This window comes from Dipodomys merriami, unplaced genomic scaffold (assembly GCF_024711535.1).
Source record: "Dipodomys merriami isolate MVZ:Mamm:240054 unplaced genomic scaffold, mDipMer1.0.p SCAF_6, whole genome shotgun sequence".
NCBI lineage: Eukaryota > Metazoa > Chordata > Mammalia > Rodentia > Heteromyidae > Dipodomys > Dipodomys merriami.
In genome coordinates, this window is record NW_027206179.1 from 70,653,340 (window position 1) to 70,678,649 (window position 25,310).

Genomic DNA, 25,310 nt, shown 5'->3' on the forward strand with positions numbered 1-25,310 from the left:
CTCTACCACTTTCAGCCAGAGTGCTCTTTTCTATTTTCTGTTGGTTAATTGGAGATAAGAGTCTCATGGACTTTCCTACACGGGCTGGCTTTGCACCAGGATCTTCAGATCTCAGCCTCCTTAGTAGGTAGGATTATAGGTGTGAGCCACTGACACCTAGCCCTCGCTTTTTTGAAATACAATTTTATTGTTATTATTAAGGCATTGTACAGAGGGGTTACCATTTCATAAGTTAGGTCTTTCTTTCTTTCTTTCTTTTCTTTCTTTCTGTCCTGGGGCTTGAACTCAGCCTGGGCACTCTCCCTGAGCTGCTTTTTTTCCTTTTTTTTCTTTTTTTACTGGTCATGGGGTCTCTGGGCCTGGGTGCTGTCCCTCAGCTCTTCAGCTCAAGGATAGCGCTCTACCACTTGAGCCAAAGCGCCACTTCTGGCTGTTTCTCCTTATGTGGTACTGAGGAATCGAACCCAGGGCCTCATGCATGCAAGGCAAGCCCTCTACCACTGAGCCACCTTCCCAGCCCCACCCCTGAGCTTCTTTTGCTCAAGGCTAGCAACCTACCACTAGAGCCACAGCACCACTTCTGGCTTTTTCTGTTTATATGGCACTTAGGAATCGAACCCAGGACTTCATGAATGCTAGGCAAACACTACCACAAAGCCACGTTCCCAGCCTGTACATTTCTTTTTTTGGACAATGTCACCCTTCTTTTTCCCCTCAAGACTGGTACTGGTACTCTATCACTTAAGCCATTCTGTTATGTCCAGCTTTTTTTTTTTTTTTTCAGTCCTGAACTCAGGGCCTGGGCACGGTCCCTGAGCTTCTTTTGCTCAAGGCTAGTGCTCAAGCACTTGAGCCATAGTGCCACGTTAGCTTTTTCTGTTTATGAGGAGGAATCTAATCCAGGGCTTCATGAATGCTAGGCAAGCACTTTACCTCTAAGCCATATTCCCAGCTCCTTGTCTAGCCTTTTAGTTTTTGTTCTGTTTTGTTATATGGTCTTGAGGCTTGAACTCTGGGCCTGGGTGCTGAATCTGAGCTCCTTTTGCTCAAGGCTAGCACTCTACTACTGGAGTCACAGCACCACTTCGGGATTTTTCTACGATTTCATTGGAGATAAGAATCTCATGGACTTTCCTGCCTTCTTGTGTTCTTTTGTTTGTTTGCTTGCTTGTTTTTGGTCAGTCATGGGACTTGAACTCTGGGCTTGGACACTGTCCCTGAGCTCTTCTGCTCAAGGCTAGTGCTCTACCACTTGAGAGCCACAGCATCACTTCTGGTTTTCTGGTGGTTAATTGGAGATAAAGTTTTATGGACTTTCCTGGCCAGGCTGGCTTTAAGCCGTGATTCTCAGATCTCAGCCTGCTGAGTAGCTAGGATTACAGGTTTTGAATTGTAATTATTCTTTGACCAAAAAAAGGCAAATTTGTTCAGTAACAGTATGTATATAGTCTGAGCACCATCTTTTGTAGTAATACTTCTCTACTGTTGGACATTTAGATGATTCCTCATTTTTCACTACTGCAAACAATGCCAATTGTATGTATGTCATACATACAATTTTTTTTTTGACTTGAACTATAGGCCTGAGTGCTGTCCCTCAGCTCTTCATCTCAAGGCTAGTGCTCTACCACTTGAGCCATAGCCCCACTTTCAGTTTTCTGGTGGTTTATTGGAAATAAAAGTTTCACGGACCTTCCTGCCTGGGCTGGGTTTGAACCATGATCCTTAGATCTCAGCTTCTTTATATATATATATATTTTTATTGTGAAAATACTGTACAGAGGGGTTACAATTACATGGGCAAGATAATGAGTACATTTCTTATCAAGTATTGTAGCCTCCTCCTTTGTTTCCCCTTCCCATCCCTTCCTATCCTCCCCCCCTGCCCCTCCACCCAATCCTCCCCGCTCCCCCCCCCCCCCAAGTTGTAAAGTTCGTTTTCGACATAAGGACTTGAACATCTCATTGTTGCAATGGGTCCACCTGTATCCCTATTTACACAATTTGTTTTTCCCCTTCCCCTCCACAAATTATACCAACATCAAATACAGTGAAAGCAGGGGTTATACTGTGGGGGAGGGGCATACAAAGCAACAAAGAAATATCTCAGCTTCTTGAGTAGCTAGGATTACAGGTGTGAGCCACTGGCGCCCAGCTTATACATACAAATCTTTTTTTTTTTTTTTTTGTCGGTCGTGGGGCAAGAACTCTGGGCCTGGGTGCTATCCCTCAGCTCTTCAGCTCAAGGCTAGCGCTCTACCGCTTGAGCCACAGCGCCACTTCTGGTTTTCTAGTGGTTTATTGGAGGTAAGAGTCTCACAGACTTTCCTGCCCAAGCTGGCTTTGAACTGTGATCCTCAGACCTCAGCCTCCTGAGTAGCTAGGATTACAAGCGTGAGCCACTGGTGCCCGGGTTACATACAAATCTTAAAGTCCATTTATGTCACATTTTATTTCTGGGATAAAGTATCTGAGAAAATAAATGTAAAAAGAAGAAAGAGCTGAGGGCCAGGGCCTCATGGCTGTAATCCTAGCCACTCAGGAGGCTGAGATCTGAGGACTGCAGATCAAAGCCAGCCTGGGCAGGAAAGTGCATGTGACTCTTATCTCCAATTAAGCACAAAAAGCCAGAAGTAGAGCTGTGGCTCTAGCGGTGGAGTGTTAGCCCTGAGCATGAAAGCTCAGGGAGAGCTCCCAGGCTCAGAGTCCAAGCCCTAGGACTAACAAAAATTAAAATGAAAATGAAAAAACATATATTTCTGACAAGGGAGGTGAAGGGTGTGGTTCAGTGACAGTGCCTGAGAATCATATGTGCTAGTTCCTACGTTCCATCTCCCTACACCAAAAGGAAAAAAAAAGCTGGAACAAAATGATCATTCAATCATTATTATTTCTTTGGAGATTAATACTTAAAATGTCACCAGTTTGTTAATTAAAGAGACAATTGGGTTAACTTCACAAACTGTCTTCAGCAGCAGTGCCTCAGACGTAGGTGGTGGAAATAAGATGTTAGAGAGCCAACAGTAGATTCAGGATTTGGCTTGTAGTTGATTAAATTTCTACTCTGCCTTGCCATACAATTCTTGCTCATGTCCATGAACTAAATCCTCAAATGGAAGATAAAGGAGTGGCTTAAGTACAAAACCTCCTCTCTTGTTAGTTTATATATTACTTTTCTGCTCTACTAAGTCCTAAAACTCTTTCCATAAACAAAATATATCCCGGGACAGGTTCTGGTGGTATGTCTGTAATCTTAACTACTCAGGAGGTTGAGAGATCCAGGAGACTCTTACCTCTAATTAACCAGCAAAAGCTTGGAAGTGGATCTGTGGTTCAAGTGATAAAGTGTCAGTTTAGGGACAGAATCCAAGGCCTGAGTTTAATAAAGCCTCCAGTACAGGCATAAAACTAAAAACAAAACAAAATCTATAGAAGGGAAGAGACTCCACGAAATGACATCTGATCAAGTTGGATGTTAGATGGTTCTTGTCTCCACAGCTGTCTGTACTTTTGCAAGGTTGTCATCTACTTGTTAACTCGGGGCTCCCTAGGACCTGGCTAACTTTACTTTTCTCCAGAACCTTAAGAGAAGCAGAAGAAGGCAAAAGGGCTGGCACCGCGGTTTACCAACTCCCTAGGGCTTTTACTTTTCTCCAGAACTTTACTTTTCTGTCACTTCAGAGATGCAGAAGAAGAAAGCAAAAGGCTTGCACCACGGCTTCCCGACTTTCATGTACAAGCTCAGTGTGGGGGCCGCCCCGGGAGCGGGCAGTGGGAGTGGGTGAGCCCCTGGGAACACTATGGGGGTCCCCAGGCCCCGGAGGGAGGCCCCGGGAGGGAGTGGGGGGGGGCAGGTGGCCGCCCTGGCCCGGGGCAGGAAGCGGGGCGGGGCGGGGCGCCACGGCCAGCGCCGAGCCCCGGGGCCGCAGGCGCCCCGCCCGGGCTGGTATGCGGCCGAGAGTGACGCGGGAGGCGGGGTCACGTGACGCCCGAGGAATGCCAACAATGTAGCGAATGTCCCACTTGGGTCTGCGCGTTGGAACCGCGGCGCGAGCGTCCCGGGAAGATGGAACAGCCGCCGCTCGCGCCACCGCCGCTCCCGCCCGGGGCTCCCCCGTCCCTAGGGGAGCAGCAGCCTCTCCAGCCACCGGCGCCCGGTCTCGCGGCGTGTGAGGCTCCGGAGCCGCGGGCCAGGGCGCCCCCGAGGGTGTAGACCGTGCTCCCGGAGGTGAGGGGGGGAGAGGGGGGGAAGTGCGGGCCTCGGCCGGGCGGCCCGGCGGCCGGGAGAAAGTTTCCACGGGCCGGCGAACCCCGGGGGCAGCTCGGGACGCCCAGCGAGGTGGGGAGCGGGCTGCCAGGAAGTTGGTCCGAAGGCGGTGGTGGTGGTGGTGGTGGTGGAGGGGGCGCCCGCCCTCGGGCTCCGCGCGGCGGACGCCCCGCCCGGCCGCGCGCCCTCCGTCGCGGGGCCTGTGGGGGAGTGGAGGGCGTCGGCGCGGGCGTCGGGTCGGCCGGCCTGCGCCGCTTTGTGGTGCGCCGTCGGCCCCCGGGTGGCGCCGGGGTCGGGCGGCCTCGGGGACGCGGGGAGCCCCGGGCGGGGCAGGGCGTGGGGGGGTGGAGAGGGGGAGACGCGCCGTCGGCGCTGGGCCCGCCTCCGCCTCCACACGGCCGCGGGAGGTGAGGGGTCCCTCGGCTTCGACCGAAGCGCGGAGTCCCGCGTCCTTGATAGCCCCGGGCCACTCGAATCCACGCTGTCCCCCCCCCCACCTCGCCTCACAGGCCTCCGGGGCCCGCCGTGTGTCCGGTCCGCGCCGTGTGTCCGGTCCGCGCCGTCCGCCCGACGCGCGGGCCTAGTCCGTGCGGCTGTGCGCCACCGTCCCCGCGCAGCGCGCGAGCTGCGGGAGCTGCCAGCCGCGCTTGCCTTCGTGGCGGCTTGAGAACCAGCCGTTGCATAACGTGTCTTTTCGGCGCCCTCATTGAGGCCACTTTTCTGGGACTTGCCTGGTCCGGTCTGATGCAACCTCACCTGCTGGTAGACGGCTCACCCGCCCCACTGCCGGAGGTGCGACCCCCGGCCACGGCCTGCCTTCCCTCCTCTCCTGTATCCCGGGTCCGGGGCGCTGCCCTCTTCCGGGTGCCTGCAGCCCAGATCTCCAAAGCCTGGGGTCCAGATGGGTTAGGTGATGGGGGGAGAGGGGGGCTCGCCCCTTCCCAGAAGGTCAAACACACCTGACCTAGGACGCCACAGGGCAGGGTCTCTTGGTGACCTGAGCTGCCCGCTGCGCATTCCGAGGCCCTTGGGTAAAAAGAAACTTTTGCAAGCATGACCAGGAAAGAACTTGATTTGTACACGGATCTTGTTGACAAAGAGTTTGAACAACAACTTTTTACATTTTGACTGTTCTCTAGGACACAAGTGAATATCCTTAGATTGTTATCCAGGCATAAAAAAAAGATGAAACTATTAACCTGGGTGTTCTGAATAAAACATTCAGATTCATAGGCCAGTCTCATTAGACACAAATATATACAATTTTTAAAGGATCACTTAACTTCAGAAGTAAACTCAAAACATACTGAAATTACAACAAAAATGACTATATTGTGTGTAAACCTTAAGCAGGTGTTTTTTTGTTTTTGTTTTTTTTGGGGGGGTCCAGTCGTGGGGCCTGAACTCTGGGCCTGGACGCTGTCCCTCAGCTCTTCAGCTCAAGGCTAGCGCTCTACCACTTGAGCCACAGCACTACTTCCCGCTTTTTTCATTTTGCTTATGTGGTGATGAGGAATGGAACCCAAGGCCTCTGGCATGCAAGGCAAGTGCTCTACCACTGAGCCACCTTCCCAGCTCCAAGCAGGTGTTCTTAAAATTTATTGCTAGTAGGTGTGGCCCTCAGTCATGGAAAAAGTAAAAGTGTTACTGTTTGTTAGGAAGTTTATATTACCTAGATCTTGAATAATATTTTTAGTTCAATAACAGCCTAAGTCAGAATGGTAAGTGTTAAAAGCAAGAAACTGAGTTGCCTTTTTTTTTTTTTTCTGTAACAACAGTTATAATATGGTCTTTGTTTTGTTTTGTTTTTTGCTGGTCTTGGTTCTGAACTCTGAGGTGCTGTCCCTAAGCTCTTCAGCTCAAGGCTAGCACTGTAGCTACTTGAGCTACAGCACCACTTCCAGCTTTTTCTGCTTATGTGGTACTGAGGAATTGAACCCAGGGCTTCATGCATGCAATGCAAGCGCTCTACCACTGAGCCACCTTCCCAGCCCCATATAATATGGTCTTTCAATACAAGAATGCAGACTGAATGTGGGTGCAGGTACTGGCTCACACCTGTAATCCTAGCTACTCAGAAGGCTGACATGTGAGGATATGCTGTTAGAAGTGACCCCAGTTAGGAAAGTTTGTGAGACTCTTATCTCCAATTAATCACCCCAAATTGGAAGTGGAGTTGTGTTTTAGTGGTAGAACACCAGCCTTGAGCAAAAAAGTTAAGGAACAGTGCCCAGGCTCTGAGTTCAAGCCCTAGCACTTCTACACCAGTGCATTCACACACACACACAAGGCGGGGCGGGGAGGGAGAGAGAAAGATGTGCAGGGCTATTTAGAAGATCTGTTTTAAATGAACTGTAATTAAGACATTATGTTTTAGCTTCTTCTTAAAATTTGGTCCAATTATCCAGGTACAGAAAACACTGGTGAATGAATCTACCAGCATCTCTTTGAAATCACTGATCATTAATACATTTCAAAATGTCAAACAGTTTAAAATGGTATCTAAGTGGTGCTGTGGCTCAAAGTGGTAGAGCACTAGCCTTGCGTGAATAAAGTTCAGGGACAGCACCTAGGCCCTGAGTTCAAGCAAACAACCAAAAACAAAGAAAAGCAAAACTTTGGGGCTGGGAATGTGGCTTAGTGGTAGAGTGCTTGCCTAGAATGCATGAAGCCCTGGGTTTGATTCCTTAGTACCACATAAACAGAAAAAGCAGAAAGTGGCACTGTGGCCCAAGTGGTAGAGTTTTAGCCTTAAGCAAAAGAAGATCAGGGACAGTGCCCAGGCACTGTTCAAACTTCAGGACTGGCCAAAAAAAAAAAAAAAAAAAAGGTATCTAATTAGGCACAGGTATGAAAAATTGAGGTGAATTCCTAGAATCTTAGAACTTTTGAACTGGTGCTAGTCATTCCTGTCCCTCCACCTACTTTGAGATAGTTTTGACAAATGTAAATTGTAGCTGGTTGTGTTTTTTAGGAAATCATTATTGGTGGGAGGAACTTTTCCTTGGTGGAAGAGGAATTTATGTATTTGTTTTTACAATAAGGTGACTTAAATGCTTGAGCGTAGAAAGTCTGCCCTGGAATCCTAAGACCCAGGGTTGAATGGAGTGGAGGTTAAGGCTGATAAATTTGCTGCAAGTGTATAGAATTTGGGGAAGACCTGTAGGGGGATAAAAGTATTTTTTATATTTATTTCATGATCATAACATGAAACTACTAAACAATATTCCTTATTGACTTTAAATGTAGTAGTCCTAAAGAAATATAGAAGATAAATTCAATGTACTAAACTTTGTCTTTTCTATAAACCCGTCTACAGAGGGACAAAATAAAATATCTTACTCCATTGAAGGATCTTGCTTGATTGAAACTGTTAAGAATTCTCTGAATCTTCTTCCTTTTAAAGAGCTCTATTAGCCAGGCGCAGGTGGCACACACCTGTAATCCTAGCCACTCGGGAGGCTGAGATCTGAGGACCATGGTTCCAAGCCAGCTCAGATAGAAAAGTCCTTGAGAGGGCTGAGAAGGTGGCTCAGTGGTAGAGCACTTGCCTTGCATGCATGAGGCCCTGGGTTCAATTCTTCAGCACCACATAAGCAAAAAGAAAAAAGCCAGAAGTGGTGCTGTGGCTCAAGTGGTAGAGCTCTAGTCTTGAGCTGAAGCGCTGAGGGACAGCACCCAGGCCCAGAGTTCAGGCTCCACGACTGCACGCCCCTCCCCCCCCCAAAAAAAAAAAAAAAAAAAAGAAAAGAATAGTCCTTGAGACCTTTATCTCCAATAAACTACTCAGAAAAAGCTGCTAGTTGTACGGTGGCTCAAGTGGAAGAGCATTAGACTTAAGCACAAAGAGGCTTAGGGACTGCCCAGACCCTGAGTTCAAGCCCTAGGACTGGCAAAACCAAACCAAAACAACAACAAAAAAACACCTAAAAAATACTCGGTTGCTTAGTAATTTCTCTGAATTGGCTGGGCCTCCCAATTGCTCAAGGCAGGGCACTGTTCCTATTGTGTGCTAGGCTACATTGCCCTCAGAGGGACTTGTGAAGGAGTACTGGCTGTGGCTTTTGTCCGTCAGCGGTTCTTTCAGTACTGTAAAGGCCAACAATATTTGATTTTACTGTTTCATTTTGAAGGCATTAATACAACAGTAATGTTGGGAATAAAGATAATTGGTTATGCTAAAATTAGGATGGAAATTTGGCATTGCTTAATGCTTGCCATTCACACCCACCCCCTTCCCAAAGATTTTTTGTCAGTTATTGTCTAGACCATGTCAACTAACTTGTGAGAATGGCTTGTAAAAAGTTAATTAACAGATTTTTTTTGTTGTTGTTGTTGGTGAGCTGATAGTTTGACATACATAGATTTTTTTTTTGGAAGAATGAAAAAGGCTCCTGTTTCACAGCAGGAGTTTATATTTGTGTTCTACACTGATGGTTAATGATATTGTGGTGGTTGCCACAGACTCTAATGCAGGATTGTTAGGATCTTAGAATGTTGGTTGGATTTTGGGTAGAGTAGGCTGGTTTGGGTATTGAGCCTCACTGCCTTCAGGCAAGTTATCTTGAGCCAGAATATTAGAGGCTCAGCTATGTTCTTTACTGATTAATTCCATCTTCTCTCCTTGGACTTAACTCTGTTTTCTTCATTAAATATCCCTAGACAGCACCTGCCCTCCCTCTCCTTACATTGTTTTTGTTCATCTTTCTTTTCTGTGAGAAAGCCTTTTCATGGGAAGGTCATACTCCAAGAATAGTTTTGAACTTCCTCCATCAAATCATAGCCTTTCCAGTTTGGGTGAAGCATTCCTTTCTCTAGAAGCCTTTCTCTAAACAATCACAACATCTCCCTGAAGAATCAGATTCCTCCATAGAAACAGGCATGAGCACAGGGATTCTTTGGACATAAACTGTATTTTGTTACTCTGCCAGTGGCAGAGTGGGCTGAGTGTATCTCAATACCCAGAGAAGTGGATATAGAGGCAGAGACTGCTCAAAGATTGAGAATCAGTTTGATTTTTGCCTGGACTGTTCAACTGCTTGCTGTTAGGAACATTGAAAATAACTATTAGGAAGTTTAGCTTCACCTTGGTTCTTCACTGTTATGCATTGATATTTACATAATCTGTATCATGCAAATATCAGATGCAGCCCTGCTTAAAAGGTGGCAGGATGTAGCTACTCTGGTTTGTATTTCCAGCTACTGTGGAAACAGAGATTGGAAGTTGGATAACACAGGGCTGGAAAGGTAACTCAGTGGTAGAGTGCTTGCCTTGCATGTATGAGGCCCTGGGTTCAATTCCTCAGCACCACATAAGCAGAAAAAGCTGGAAGTGGCACTGTGGCTCAAGTGGTAGAGTGCTAGCCTTGAGCTGAAGAGCTGAGGGACCATGCCCAGGCCCAGAGTTCAGGCCCCATTACCTGGCAAAAAAAAAAAAAAAAAAGTTAACACAAAAACTAAGCAGGATCTGGGTGCTGTGGCTCAAACCTGCAATCCCAACTATGAAGGAAGTGTAGGATCTCAGATCTGAGGCCAGCCCCATCGAAAAGCAAAGTAGTTTATCTGCAAGAGGTAGACTCAAGAGGCAGAGCACCTCCCTGGCAAGTACAAAGTCCTTAGCATAAACTCCATACCACCAAAACCAAAGAGTGTGGTGGTATCTGGGAGAAAATGGTAGGAAGAATGCATTCCTAGGCCAGTCCAAAAACAAAACAAAGAAACCAACCAAAAAGCAAAAGGTTTGGGAGCCCATAGTTGAATCTTCAGTCCTACCTCCCTCTCTTCCCCCAAAAGGCCTAGACTTGTAGCACAAGCAGTAGAGGGCTTACTTGGAAAGTGCAGAGCACTGAGTTCAAACCTCTAGACTGTAAGCTTGTTTAAAAGTGAGACCCTGTTCTTACCTGGGTGAAGCTTCTTCAAGTATAGTGTCTGGTGTTTGTAAGGACCTGGGAAACCCACAGAAGCTGATGCTAGTGATGCTTCTTAGACAGTGGGAGTTCTCAACAGAATATTTTCCTAAACCCCCAGAGGTTTGTAATTTCTGCTTTCCTCCAAGACCCTCATTATGAGGGGCAGCCTATGGTTTCCTGGCCTGGACAGTGCTGGAGCAGTACATCTATCTGGTGGTTTATTGTTCTGACATTTAGCATCTGCCTCAAGGCCTGGCCCATCTGTTTGATTTTGCTAGTTAATTATAGTAAGTTGTGATTTAAATAATAACTGGAATATTGGGACTAAGAAATTATGTTTTTCAGCCAGGTGGTGGTAGCTCACACCTGTTATCCAAGCTACTCTAGAGGCTGAGATCTGAGGATCAAAGTTAAAAGCCAGCTGGAACAAGAAAGTCTGTGAGACTTTTACCTCTGGTTAACCACCAGAGGTGGCTCAAAGTGGTAGAGTGCTAGCTAGCCTTGAGCAAAAGAGCTCAGAGACAGTGCCCAGGCCCTGAGATCAAACCCCAGGACTGACCAAAACATTCCCTCTCCAAAACAAACATTTCATTTGCTGGTATATATAGTTATAATCCAAGTGCTTGGGAGACTGAAAGAGGAGGATAGAGATATGGAGGCTAACCTGGTCTGCATAGCAAGAACTTGTTTCAAAAACAAACAGCTGGGAGTCTTAGCTTCTCAGGAGGTTGAGAGCTAAGGATCATATTTCCAAGCCATCTTGGGCAGACAAACCTGAGAGACACTTATTTCCAGTTAACCACTAAAAGCTGGAAATAGAGCCTATAACTCAAGCGGTAGAGCACTAACCTTGAGCGCAAAAGCTCAGGACAATGTCCAGGCTCTGAGTTCAAGCCCCAGAATCAACATGTATGTGTGCATGCACTCAAACACACAACACAAACCCCACCAATGTGTGTCAGTAGAAGTTGAAGAGATAGGGGTTTAGTTGGTTCGTGGTTGTACTTCATGTGTGTTTGGCAGCTTATGTGGGATTTTGAAGCACTAGGAGAGGTTCAAAATATAAATTCTTGAACATCTGGTATCATTTTCCAGGGTTGGATTGAAGCTTGGAGTTGGGTTTGATAGGATCAAATGAAAGGAATGATTAAAATATTGTCCCTGTGGTATTTGCATAGCCACTTATACTGTAAACATGGATTTGGCTGGTGGTGGGCTCCATATTTGAGAATGAAATATTTTTGGTTTTGAATATTTTGTGTGTGTATATGTGCCAATCCTGGGACTTGAACTCAGGGGTTCTGTGCTGTCCTTGAGCTCCTGTGCTCCAGGCTAGTACTTGAGCCACCCAGTTCTACTTCTGTTTTTTTGTGTTTAATTGGAGATAAGAATCTGGCTTTGAACGGTGATCCTCAGATTTCAGTCTTCTGAGTAGTTAAGATTGTATAGTTGTGAGTCACTAGCACCTTATAGTTTGGTTTAATGGATATTTAAATGATCTGGTCGTTTATTTATTTATTTATTTATTTTTGCCAGTAAAGGGGCCTAAACTCTGGGCCTGGGCACTGTCCCTCAGCTCTTCAGCTCAAGGCTTGGACTCTACCCCTTGAGCCATAGCGCCACTTCCGGCTTTTTCTGCTTATGTGGTGCTGAGGAATCGAACCTAGGGCCTTATGCATACAAGGCAAGCACTCTACCACTGAGCTACCTTCCCAGCCCCGATCTGGTAGTTTAATGATACCCTCATTTTCCGGTATATATCACTAAGGGTGGTATTTTAACTCTTGACAAAGGACAAAATGTTCCCTTATGAGGTTATTTATTATTAAAATGTTAGAGCAATCTGTCAGAGTAGTTTATCTTCAGCTGCAGTCTTAATCTGAATAGATGTCAGATTAAAGATGTCAGATTAAGTAGTCTGAAAAGTTCCTTTAGAAGTTCACAATTTGGCTATGAAATCAGCTCTTTTTAAACTAAGAGGTTTAAAGATCCCAAGCTGAGAAAATAGCTTTTGCTCTTAACTGAATAGAAGGGAAGCGTCCTCCTTTTCAAATTATTCGGGTAAGCACACTGGATACCTATCACAGGGACAGTTCCTGGGGTGTTCCCCGGACCAGCACTTCCTATAAGATGGAGTGAGAGTTGGGAAGAAAATTGGGATGGTGTCCTGACCACCCTCCACACTGAGGACCAGTAGTTGGCAGTTAATTTATGGGTGTCCCTGAAAATCCTCTCAACCTTATGTTTGAAAATTTTTTGTAAGACGGGTGAAGGAGAAAAGAAAACCAAGACTCATGGTTGTGCTGCTGTTTTGGGAGTTCAGCCACTTAGGATGTCTTGACTCATACATCATTCCAGACACTAACAGGGGACAGTCCAGTCTCTCCTACCCTGGTCGATTTTGTGCTTGGAATGTCTGTGAGGTATGTGAGTGCTCAGCTGTGTGTTGGATGACAGCTGCTGCCCCCACTGTGTTTTCATTCTGTGTGATTAGGGATCATATATGAACCCACATTGCCTAGGGGTTTTGCCCTATTCTCAGTACCCAGTGCGTAGGGCTGGGCTTTTCATTGGTGGACCAGTGGTTTTTAGAAAGAGGGGCTGGGAATGTGGCTTAGTGGTAGAGTACTTACCTACCATGCAGGAAGCCCTGCAGAAAAAGCAGGAAATGGCACTGTGGCTCAAATGGTAGATTGCAAGCCTTGAGCAGAAGCAGCTCAGGGACAGTGCCCAGGCCCTGAGTTCAAGCCCCAGGACTAGCATACAAAAAGATAGCTTCTTGGTAACCTCTATTATTTTTTTCTTTTTTGGAGGGAGGGGGGTGATTTTGAATTTTTTTTGGTCAGTTGTGGGGCTTGAACTCTGGGCCTGGACACTATCCCTGAGCTTTTTAGCTCAAGGCGAGTACTCTACCACTTGAGCCACAGTGCCACTTCTGGTTTTTTGGTGGTTTATTGGAGATAAGAGTGTCACAGACTTTCCTGTCCAGGCTGGCTTTGAGCTGTGATCCTCAGATCTCAGCCTCCTGAGTAGCTAGGATTACAGGCGGGAGCCACCAGCACCAGCTTTTATTTATTTTTTATTTTTGAGAGAGTGACTCTTTCTGTGTGTCCAGGCTGGCTTTGTACTTGTGATCCTCCTACCTCAGCCTCCTAAATGCTGGGATTGCAGGCATGTACTACCATGCCTAGCTTCTATTCTCCTTTCTGTCTCTGGATTTGTCTACTCTAGTAAGTTGAATTTACGACAATATTTGTCATTTTGTGGGTGGCTTTGTTTACAGTCCATCCATATTGTGCCCTATAATAGGCATCCTATTATGGCTAAGTAATAGGCCATAGTCATATGACTCACACCCCCCTCCACCCCCCGTCCTAGGGCTTGAACTCAGGCCCTGGGCACTGTCCTTGAGCTTCTTTTACTGAAGGCTAGCATCTATCACTTGAGCCACAGTGCCACTTCTGGCCTTTTCTGTTTATGTGGTACTGAGGAATTGAACTCAGGAATTGGTAAGCAAGCACTGTATCACTAAGCCCAGTCATATGACTTTTGATAATAGTCCTATGACAACTTCTCTTGGGCACCTTTCATGTGGCCTTGCCCGTTAACTTCAGAGAAAGAACACTCTGTTAATGGGGCCTTCTTCCTAGTACTCTGCAGCCCCTCTTCAGGTCTCCAGGAAGGCAGGCTTCACCCCTATTGTGAACCTAGGCCCTCATATATCTGACTTCCAGACAGCCAAAAGGGTGGACAGACAGAATGTTCCTGCCCTCATTATGTTCATAGTTGAGGTCATTCATGAGGAGACATGGTGCTCATTCTTAGACACAGTGGTCATGCTGTAGAGGGACAGGTGACAGTATATTCTCTTAGCTTAGGTGGTTAGAAGGCCTTGCAGTGGGGTTTGGAGCTGAGAAATGACTAGGAATGAGCCAGGTAGATGGTAGGATTGTTCCTGGCGGAGAACAGTCCTGCCCCCTTCCAGAAGGAAAGGAGACTTTGTTAGTACCTTTTAACTTGTTCAGCCAATACCTGGTGAGTGGCCACAGTCACTTCTGTGGCTCTTGAAGTGGCTCTTGTGCAGCTTGGCCCCTAGCTGAGGCATGTGTGTTATCAGTCTAACACCTAGAACCTGTTTTCCTTCTCTGTGCTTTTTCTTCAAGCCTGCGTGAGGGTAGCGTTACCCAATACACTGTTTTTGAGTACAGATTTAAAGGTGGTCACTTAGTGGGCGTATGACATATCTGTTTGTATGTTTGTTTACCATAGCATCTTTCTCACTAAGTCTGTGTAAATTTTGCACTAGTAGTATCTCCTCCCTGATTGTTGTTGTTTGCCTAACTCATTAATTCATGTTACCTGAATCCTTAATTGATATGTTAGCTGTGCATCACTGTGTCAAAATGAGCATGAGCCTGGGTGCCGGTGGCTCACGCCTATAATCCTAGCTATTCAGGAGGCTGAGATCTGAGGATTGCAGTTCAAAGCCAGCCCAGGCTTAATCACCAGAAAACTGGAAGTGGCACTGTGGCTCACGTGGTAGATCACTTGCCTTGAGCTGAAAAGCTCAGGGACAGCGCCCAGGCCCAGAGTTCAAGCCCCACAACTGACCAAAGAGAAAAAGCATAATCAACTTGAAGAAAGATTTGTGGATTTGTGGTATCAGAGTTTGGCTCTGAGTGAGCCACAGACATGCATACAACACTCTGTAAAGGTAGTTTGTGTTGTACAATAAGATAATGGCACATGCATTATTTATAAGGAAGAGATGCCTCTTTGTTGTCACCCGTAGTCACCTGTATTCATTAAGGGTGGGAAGAATTTGTTTGGCTCATGGTTTCGGATTGTTCAGTTCATGGTGGCTTGCTGCTATGTGCTTAGGCAGAACAGCATGCTACAGGAGTGTGTGGAGGAAGTTCTGAATCTCATGGCAGACAGAGTTACAGGACTGGGGACAAGGTATACAAACACATGACCTACTTCAGCTAGGTTCCACATCCTAAACTTTCTACCTCTTCCCCAAATAGTGCTATCAGCTGAGCCTGTGGAGTCATTTTTGGATTCAAACCACTCCAGCCACCACAGGCTCTGCCATAATTGTATGAAAAATATCTAATATGGAAAAGCAAGGTCTTGGGCAGGCTTTACACTTCAGTCCCTTGCCCCTCAACAGTGGCATCTTGTGTAATAGGTAGGCCCAGGTGGAGTGGCTCCAATGTCCAGTGGTAGGAGCAATGATAGGCTATGGGAGATTCCTATTGGGGGATTGTTCTCAGTGCTCAGTGACAGTGAATATATAGGTGAGCAAACATAATGCATAAAATAAGTTTTAGGAGATTCCTATTGGGGGATTGTTCTCAGTGCTCAGTGACAGTGCATATAGGTGAGCAAACATAATGCATAAAATAAGTTTTAAAATAAGTATATAATGCATAATTCCACACATTTAGAGTCCAAACTGATGTTAGACATTGTGAAGGAGTTCCTATGAAGCCTAGTCTGAAGGGCTTCTGGGCCATGGTCATGATTCTCCTCTTGATACCGATGCTGATCAACAGTGTGTGAGCTCATGGGCAGTGGTTAGCTGCATGATTTGTGTGCTTTAAAACACATGTGTGAGCTGGGTGCCAGTGGCTCACACCTGTAATCCTAGCAGCTCAGGAGGCTGAGATCTGAGGATCACAGTTTGAAGCCAGCCTGGGAAGGCAAAGTCCATGAAATTCTTACCTACAATTAACCACTAAAAAAAGCCAAAAGTGGGGCTGTGGATCAAGTAGTAAAGTTCCAGTTTTAAGCAGAAAAAGCTAAGGGAGAATGTGAGACCCTGAGTTCAAGCCCCAGTTCCATCATAAGACAACAAAAACCATGTATGTGAAAAAAGATTGTCCCCACTCTAAAGCAAGCTTGCCTCTTTCAGAGTCAATTCCAGGGAGAGAGCTTCAGAGCCTCATTAACTCAGCAGAGCATCTTCAGCTACTTTAGTCTCTCCCTCTGCGGAGAAGGTGGCTTCTGGTCTTGGCTTCCATTCAGACTTTCTTATGGCTCTTTTTCTAGTTCTTTTTCTTGAAACTTAGGGGAGTGAAAAGCATCTTGCCCTTCTCTGTAGACTGAGGGTGTCACTGGTTGGTAAAGCAAGACACACACTGTGACTCTCCTGAGAAATGTCCACATAAAGAGGTTTGGGCCATGCAGTCCCTTAATGGATTGGTGAGTGAACTCAGTGTATGGTGAGACTTTGGGGAAAGGTCTCATTTGCTCAGTTCCATCTAGGTTTTTAAGCACAGGCTTTGTGCTTAATGCTAAAGTCATGGAGCCTCACTCCTGATCTGTGGTCCATTAGCAGGGCTGACCTTCCACTCTCCAGAGGCCTCTAAGCTCACCCCTCTGCAGGGTGGTGCTGCCCACATACTCTTCAGACTGACCATGAAGCCTATGCAGCATCTCTAAATACTTGAAGGTTTTCTCTGTCCTGAGCTCCTCCTGGAAAGCCCCAGCCCCATCCCACCTAGAAGAGCTGAGGAAGGCAGGGCCTACAGACTTCATCTTTTTGTTTCTTCCGTGCCTGTCTTTCCTCCAGCTCCAGTTCCATTCTTCCTAGGCTCACATTTGCTTATCTCTACTTTAAATCCTTCTCCCCTTCCTTCTCCCCTCCTTTGATATGGCCTTGTCCCTCTTTCCTTGCAGCTGTTTATTACCCATCTCACCCTCACCTCTCACTAAGTTTGGCATAAGATGGCAGTTTTGCTTATGCTTCCCATCTGTGACTGTTTGCACTGGCATCGTGGTATACACCCTTGGGAGGATGAGGCAGGAGGCTGGTGAGTTCAAGGCCAGCCTGGACTGCGTGTGAGACCTTGCCTTGTCTAAAAAAAAAAAACAAAACTGAAAATGGTTTGCAAAGTAGTCACGGTAGATGCTGGGCAGACCATGGGTGGAGAAGTTGGAATGAGCACATTTTTACCATGAGGACACCTTCCTGCTGTCAGACCCTTCCCGTACGTTGCTTGTTGTGAAGGTAGTATGACAGATGTCTTCTCTAGTTTAGTTTTCAAAGAAAGAGAAGTAAACAAGAGAGTATAAACCAAATGGTTGGTTATAAATTCCTACCAGAAAAGAAATAACCTTCTCATAAATTCCTAGACATCCAACTCACTCCTTGGAGTCTCCCTCCATCCTCAGCAGGCTCTTAGGAATCTCCATTTTTGTTGAAATGTGAATTTATGGTTTTGGCAAACCAGTTCTTTCAAAACAGATGCTCAGACCAGGAAGTCATTGCAAATGATGGTTGCAATGTGCCCTATTTTACATGCATTAGGCAGAACTCTAGGCTTCTGGGCCAAGGCCAACAATGAGGCTCTGGGGAACCTTGGCTCTCCCAGGTCTCATAGTTCTCTATCAGTACAGCTTTATACAATTGTTTTTGCTTTTTGTTTCTTGTTTGTCAGTCTGGGGCTTAAACTCAGGGCCTGGGCACTGTCCCTGAGCTGCTTTTACTCGAGGCTAGCACTCATCACTTGAGCCACAGTGCCACTTCTGACCTTTTCTGTTTATGTGGTACTAAGGAACGGAACCTAAGACTTCATGCATTCTAGGCCAGCACTCTACCACTGAACCACATTCCCAGCCCCTATATACAATTGTTTGAGTGACTAAAAATACTAGGAGTACATTAAAATAGAGGGTTCATGTAGGAAGTTTGATTCTGCCTTCTCAGTAACACCGAGAAAGTAGATGGTTGAACTGTGAAGAAAGGAATAAAAATTAAGTGCCATTTTATAATATTTTCTGATGTAATACTATGTACTAGAGCATATAAGTTAATTATATAACACTCTGAACAGTGTCTGGCCTACAGTAAGTACTAGGTAAATGTTAGCTGCCATTCCACACCCCTCCCGTAAACATTCGGTGAAGTAGGATCTTTTTTTTTTTTTTTTTTTTTTTTTGTCGGCCGTGGGGCTTGAACTCTGGGCCTGGGCGCTGTCCCTCAGCTCTTCAGCTCAAGGCGAGCGCTCTACCACTTGAGCTACAGCGCCACTTCCGGTTTTCTGGTGGTTTATTGGAGATAGGAGTCTCACGGTCTCTCCTGCCCGGGCTGGCTTTGAACCGCGATCCTCAGATCTCAGCCTCCTGAGTAGCTAGGATTACAGGCGTGAGCCACCAGCGCCCGGCTGAAGTAGGATCTTAAAGGATGCTTTTGGGCATATTGGTTATCAGTTTTCTTTCTTTACCAAAACTTAACAATAAGTTGTGTGGTAGAGTGTTTGCCTAACATGTGCGTGGCTCTTACTCCATCACCTGTACTGCAAAAAAAAAAAAAAAAAAAAAACACTGATTGGGATGGCTCATGCCTGTTGTCTCAGGGCCAGCCCAGGCAAAAATTTATTGGAGACCACATGTCAATCAGTAAACTAGATATGGTATACATTACTGTGATCTCAGCTATACAGGAGAATATAAGTAGGAAGATTATGGTCTGAAGCTGAGGCCAGATGTGGGCAAAAAAATCCCAGCTGGGCACTGGTGGCTCATGCCTGTAATCCTAGCTACTCAGGATACTGAGCTGTGAGGATCAAGGTTCAAAGCCAGCCCAGGCAGGAAAAGTCTATGAGACTTTTTTTTTTAATAGCCTTATTTTATTTATCTTATTTTTTAAAAGTTTTTTTTTAATTGTGAAAATACCGTACAGAGGGGTTAAAATTACATGAGCAAGGTAATAAGTACATTTCTTTCTTTCTTTCTTTTTTTTTTTTGATCGGTCGTGGGGCTTGAACTCTGGGCCTGAACGCTGTCTCTCAGCTCTTCATCTCAAGGCGAGTGCTCTACCGATTGAGCCACAGTGCCACTTACGGTTTTCTAATGGTTTATTGGAGATAAGAGTTTCACAGACTTTCCTGCCTGGGCTGGCTTTGAACTGTGATCCTCAGATCTCAGCCTCCTGAGTAGGTAGGATTATAAGTATGAGCCACTGGTGCCCAGCATTGTTGCCTCCTCCTTTGTTTCCCCTTACCATCCCTGCCCTCCCATTCCTCCCTCCCAACCCTGCCAAAGTTGTAAAGTTTGTTTTTCAGCATAACATCTTGTACCTCTCATTGTTGCAATGGGTCCACCTGTATCCCTATTTAAACAATTTGTTTTTTCCCTTCTCCACAAATTATACCAACATCAAATACAGTGAAAACAGGGGTTATACCATGGGGGAGGGACATACAAAGCAACAAAGAAATCATTTTATAAATATTTTAGAAACAATAGCAAGAAAGAAAAACCATTTGAGTCCTTATCTTAGGGTCCATTTCCCTGATATCAACTTATCTGACCTTTTCTGCTTGTCTCAGACATATACTAGATATTGCAAATAAGGGAAACCATGGGACCTATGTTTCTTTGGGCCTGGCTTACTTCACTTAATGTAATTTTTTCCAAGTCTTTCCATTACCTAACAAATGGGACAATGTCATTCTTTCTGATGGAGGCATAGAATTCCATTGTGTATATATACCACATTTTCTTTCCATTCATCTACTGAGGGGCATCCATGAGACTCTTATCTCCAGTTAACCACCAGAAAACCAGAAGTGGCACTGTGTCTCAAGTGGTAGAGCTCTTGCCTTGAGCTTAAGAGCTGAGGGACAGCGCCCACGCCCAGAACTCAAGCCCCACAACTGATCCCCCCCCAAAACCCAGCCAAACAAAAACACAAAGCCCCTATGAGAAAAATAACCAAAACAATAAGGGAGTAGGGATTAAAGTGTGGATGAAGTGGTACAGTGGAGGCCTTGAGTTCAAGCTCCATTACTGCCCAAAATAATACAATACATAATGATTATCTTTCCAAGTCTGCTCATTGAGTTATTTGGAATAAGAGGAGGGTATGAGGTTGAGGGAAAAAGGAGGAAGGGTCTGACCACTAGGTTTCAGTACAATATCAGCTATGATACCTGGGCATGCTGCCTTCCTTCATATACATCCTGACAGAGACCCATCCTAAACTGGAAAATACTGTAAGTGGGAAATGCATCCTATCTACATCACCTATTGAGCAGCCCAGCTCAGCAGTACAGTGTATAGTATGGAATGCTGTGGTTTCTCCTGTGAGCTTCAGGGCTGACTGGGAACTGAGGTCCACTGCCAGGCCTCAGGAGAAGATCAGACTATGTATTGGTAAAGCCCAAGGAAACGTGCAAGTTCAGCATCCCCAGGTATAGTTTTTACTGGATGCTTGGTGTTTTTGAATTACTACAGTTGAGGAAAATGGCAACTCAAATCATGCAAAGTAGGGAACTTCTGTATGGCAGATCCTGCTGGTTTATCATCATTCTCCTTGGTGTTTAGCACACCTGCTCCTGTGAGGGAAGTCAAGGGACTTGTCCTGGGTCACCTGGTCACCAAGTTAACCATAATCCAGAGCCAGCTACCTAGGGCAGTGTGGATTGGGCTGCAACCCTGAGTAGATGACAATTTAGGCCTGTAATCATTGTGATTCTCTGTGGAAAAGTACCCCAGGCATGTAGCCATACAATGGGGCCATGTTCCTGATGTAGTCCTCTATACCACTAGCTTGTGAAGTGTCTGGTCAATGTGCCTTTACAAGTCGTCTCCTCCTCCTCCTCCTCCTCCTCCTCCTCCTCCTCCTCCTCCTCCTCCTCCTCCTCCTCCTCCTCCTCCTCCTCCTCCTCCTCCTCCTCCACCTCCTCCACCTCCTCCACCTCCTCCTCCTCCCCCGTGTGTGTGTGTGTGTGTGTGTGTGTGTGTGTGTGTGTGTGTGTGTGTGTGTGTGTGTGTGTGTGTGTGTGTGTGTGTGTGTGTGTGTGTGTGTGTGTGTGTGTGTGTGTTGGTCTTAGGGCTTGAACTCAGGGCTTGTGTCTGTGAACTTCTTTTGCCCAAGGCAAGTGCTCTACCACTTGAGCCACAGGTCCACTTCCTACCAGTCTCCTGTATAGAATTAACTTCTACAAGAAAGATAGATTTGGGCTGGGAAGGTGGCTCAGTGGTAGAGTGCTTGCCTCGTATGCATGAGGCCCTGGGTTCGATTCCTCAGCACCACATAAGCAAAAAGAAAAAAGCCAGAAGTGGCGCTGTGGCTCAAGTGGTAGAACGCTAGCTTTGAGCTGAAGAGCTGAGGTACAGCGCCCAGACCCAGAGTTCAGACTCCACTACCGGACCGCCCCCCCCCCCCCCACCAAAAAAAAAAGAAAGAAAGAAAAGAAAAAAAAAGAGATTTTTGTTGTTGTTGTTGCTGCTGCTGCTCAGGCCAAAATGCTGAGTGATCACATTGTAAAAAATCAAGGAAGTAGTTGCCTTTGGTTTCATAATGCACAGCATGCAAACTGCTTTAGACTACAGTAGAGGATATCTTTAGGTGACAAATTTTGTGCTGTTTTTCAGGAAAATTGGGAGGGCTTTATTAGGAAAATTTCCAAAGATGTGAAAGGATCATAGCCTCAGGTGGGTAGCAGAATCACAGTGGAAACCAAGAATTAATGTGTTATTATTAAGGACAAGCCAGAAATCCACTGAGATAATTTCACTCTAGGCCCAACACTGGTGGTTCTTGCCTGTAATCGTACCTACTCAGGAAGCTGATATCTGAGGATTGCAGTTCAAAGCCAGCCTGGGCAGGAAAGTCTGTGAGATTTATGTCCAATTAATCTCAGAAAACTGGAAAATGGAGCTGTGGCTCAAACTGGTAGAACACTAACCTTCAGCAGAAAAGCTCAGGGATAGCACCCAGGCCTTGAGTTCAAACCCTATGACCAATCAAAAAGAAAAATTCATAAATAAATACTCAAGCTGTGAGCTTCAAAATGAAATTACATCATAATGAACTATTTTAAAGGACATGTCAATTGTTGGGACTTACTGGTCTTGTCCTGGGTAGGATATTTGTGGAGATACACTTGCTGCTTGATGGTCTGTTTACAGGAAACATCTTGGGATAGCCCCAGATGTCCTGTACTCTGGTGTTGCTAAACTGTTTTTGTTTTTCTTGCTTTTCTTTCCAAGTAGAGTATTCCCAAGATCACCGACCATTTCTGAAAATGCATTAACATTATATGGAAACCACAAATAAACATTTTTCTCTTTTTTCCTCCTTTCCCTAGAAAGTGGTGGTCTATAAGATGAAGATGCTGGAAAATTGTAGGTTCTCTACAGGAACTACAAAAATTGAAGGAAAGAAAAATTTCAAAAGGAAATTGTTTTGAATGTATGTTTACAACTAGTTGACTATTGAAAGTTGTTTTTTTAAAAAAAATAATAAACCCTTTGAGAAGATTGTATTTATGGTAAAAGGAAGTGGGACTAACAATGAGGCCAAAGACTTTTCCTGCCACAACTTATTCTGGAAATAGCCGGCAGCGACTACAAGAGATCCGAGAGGGGTTAAAGCAGCCCCCCAAGCCTTCGACCCAGGGACTGCCCGTGGGACCAAACAGTGATGCTTCTCTGGATGCCAAAGTCCTGGGGAGCAAAGATGCTGCCAGGCAGCAGCAGATGAGAGCTACCCCGAAGTTTGGACCTTACCAGAAAGCCCTCAGGGAAATCAGATATTCCCTACTGCCTTTCGCCAATGAATCTGGCACTTCCACAGCTGCAGAGGTAAACCGGCAAATGCTTCAGGAGCTGGTGAATGCGGGATGTGATCAGGTGCGTATAGACCTTCTCCAGCTTCCCATGGGGGTGGGTGCAATGAGTATCCCCCATGGGGACCACACTGGGATGGACAGAATCCTTTGGCAACTACTCAAGGCTTTGATAATACAGAAAAGTGTAAAGACATGAAAACCAGCAGTCTTTTCTTTGCATTACTGAACTGTTGTCTACCATGCCTCCCAGAGTCTATAGCTGCTTTTCCTTTTTAAGGCAGGATCCACAATGTTCTAAACGCTCCTGAAATTATAACATGCGCACTTGGTGTGTGTGTGTGTATGTTGTGTGTGTGTGTGTGTGTGTGTGTGTGTGTGTGTGTGTGTGTGCGTGTGTGCGCATGTGTGCGTGTGTATCTGTGTATCTTACTGGGATAGACCTCAGAGCTTTGTACCTATTAAGTGCTGTACCATGGGGCTGAATCCACAGCTCATTTCTGTTCTGATGGAGCAGGGCTTTTCTACTTTAGCCCTTTCTTTGGAGCTTTCTGTTTATGTGGTACTGAGGAATCAAATTCAAGGCTGCATGCATGCTAGCTAGGCAAGCACTCTACCACTAAGCCACATTCCCAGCCTATCTTTGGAGGTTTATTTAGGGTAATTCTGAGCTGCCCTAGGGAGGGGGCTAGCTTCTCTTCCTTTGTTTTTATACTCCTCTTAAGAGTGTTGGTTAACATTTAGGAACTATTTTCTGATTCCCTTTTCTCCTATTTTAAGAAGTTAATACTCTGTTATATAGGAGTTGTAACTATCTTCAGAAAATAAAGGAAAAAAGAATCCAAAAGACTGGAGAAACCAAGGCTGGTAAAATGGTCCAGATTTGTTAGTGGCATACTGTGCCTTCTCAGTCACTCAGGAATAAAGAATGCTAGTGGAAGGCTGGGAAGGTGGCTTAGTGGTTGAGCGCTTGCCTAACAAGCATGAAACCCTGGGTTTGATTCTTAGTACCACAGCAACAGAAAAAGCCGGAAATGACACTGTGGCTCAAGTGGTAGAGTGCTAGCCTTGAGCACAGAGAGGCTCAGGGACAGTCCTCAGGCCCTGAGTTCAAGTCCCAGGACTGGCAAAAAAAAAAAAAAGGTAGCCAGGCGCCGGTGGCTCATGCCTGTAATCCTAGCTACTCAGGAGGCTGAGATCTGAGGATTGTAGTTTAAAGCCAGCCTGGGCAGGAAAGTTCATGAAATTCTTATCTCCAATAAACCACCAGAAAACCGGAAGTGGCGCTGTAGCTCAAGTGGTAGAGCACTAGCCTTGAGCTGAAGAGCTGAGGGACAGTGTTCAGGCCCGGAGTTTAAGCCCCATAACCGACAAAAAAAAAAAAAAAAGTGTTACACATAAATAGACAACTCCCAGCTGGGCTCTTAGCAGTGCATAACCCTGAATAAAATCATGTTGAAGGGCTGGGAAGGTGGCTCAGTGGTAGAGCGCTTGCCTTGTATGCATGAGGCCCTGGGTTCGATTCCTCAGCACCACATAAGCAAAAAGAAAAAAGCCGGAAGTGGCACTGTGGCTCAAGTGGTAGAGCACTAGCCTTAAGCTGAAGAGCTGAGGGACAGTGCCCAGGCCCAGAGTTCAGGCCCCACGACCGGACCCCCCCCCCCCCAAAAAAAAAAAATCATGTTGAAGGCCAGGACCTTGTAAAAAACATGGCTAGCCAAATGTAACTAGCAAAAATGTCATTGTGTCATGGAAACCAGGGTTTTATTTCCATCTGTCATGTTAAGGATCAACTGTGTGAAGTGGGAATAAGCGTTTTATTTTTCTGCCTTGGAAAATTAGAGTTCTTGCCTAAAGCACACTGGGATGGCTTGAGCACTGTAATTTCTTTTTCTTTTTTAAAAATTGTTATTATAAAGATGAGGTACCAGTGGGGTTATAGTTACATAAGTCAGGTAAAGAGTACATTTCTTGGGGCTGGGAAGGTGGCTCAGAGGTAGAGTGCTTGCCTTGCATGCATGAGGCCCTGGGTTTGATTCCTCAGCACCACATAAGCAAAAAGAAAAAAGCCGGAAGTGGTGCTGTGGCTCAAGTGGTAGAGTGCTAGCCTTGAGCTGAAGAACTGAGGGACAGCGCCCAGGTCCAGGCCCAGAGTTCAGGCCCCACGACCGGGCCCCCCCCCCAAAAAAAAAAAGTACATTTCTTTTTGGATAATGTCACCCCTTCCCTCGCTCCCAGTTTTTTCCTTAACATTTATAATTTCTAATAATTACCGTCATTTCTGTACAAGGCAAACAATGGTCTTCTTTTATTCCCAAAGGCAATCTCTGTCCTCTTATACTGTAATTTATTACCATAGAACTTAACTGGAGAATTGTTACTTTGAGATAATACATTGTTAAAGCAGATCTGGCTATATTGTAGGGGCTTCCTTGATACTTGGGGATTTGTGTCCCCAAGTCTAGCAAGCATACTTGTATCTGGCCACTTAGATGAAGCTGAGGATCATGAGTAATGTGTGGAGTGTTTTAGGACAGTAGTGGCCCAGCC

At 45.8% G+C, this 25,310-nt stretch overlaps 1 protein-coding gene across 2 annotated transcripts in view; it reads left to right on the top strand.

The window, feature by feature from the left end:
* The first annotated feature begins 3,997 nt into the window (after positions 1 to 3,997).
* The window catches only part of Lats2 (large tumor suppressor kinase 2), an 87,194-nt gene continuing 65,881 nt past the window's right edge, over positions 3,998 to 25,310 (top strand). The window contains exons 1-2 of one of the 2 annotated variants that reach the window (XM_070003129.1): positions 3,998 to 4,228; positions 22,281 to 22,824. In XM_070003129.1, the coding sequence (XP_069859230.1) occupies positions 22,486 to 22,824 (339 nt within the window). In that variant the 5' untranslated portion in view covers positions 3,998 to 4,228; positions 22,281 to 22,485. Of the gene's footprint in view, positions 4,229 to 4,947; positions 5,060 to 22,280; positions 22,825 to 25,310 lie in introns of those variants that run through there. The other variant, XM_070003130.1, reaches the window with a different exon arrangement.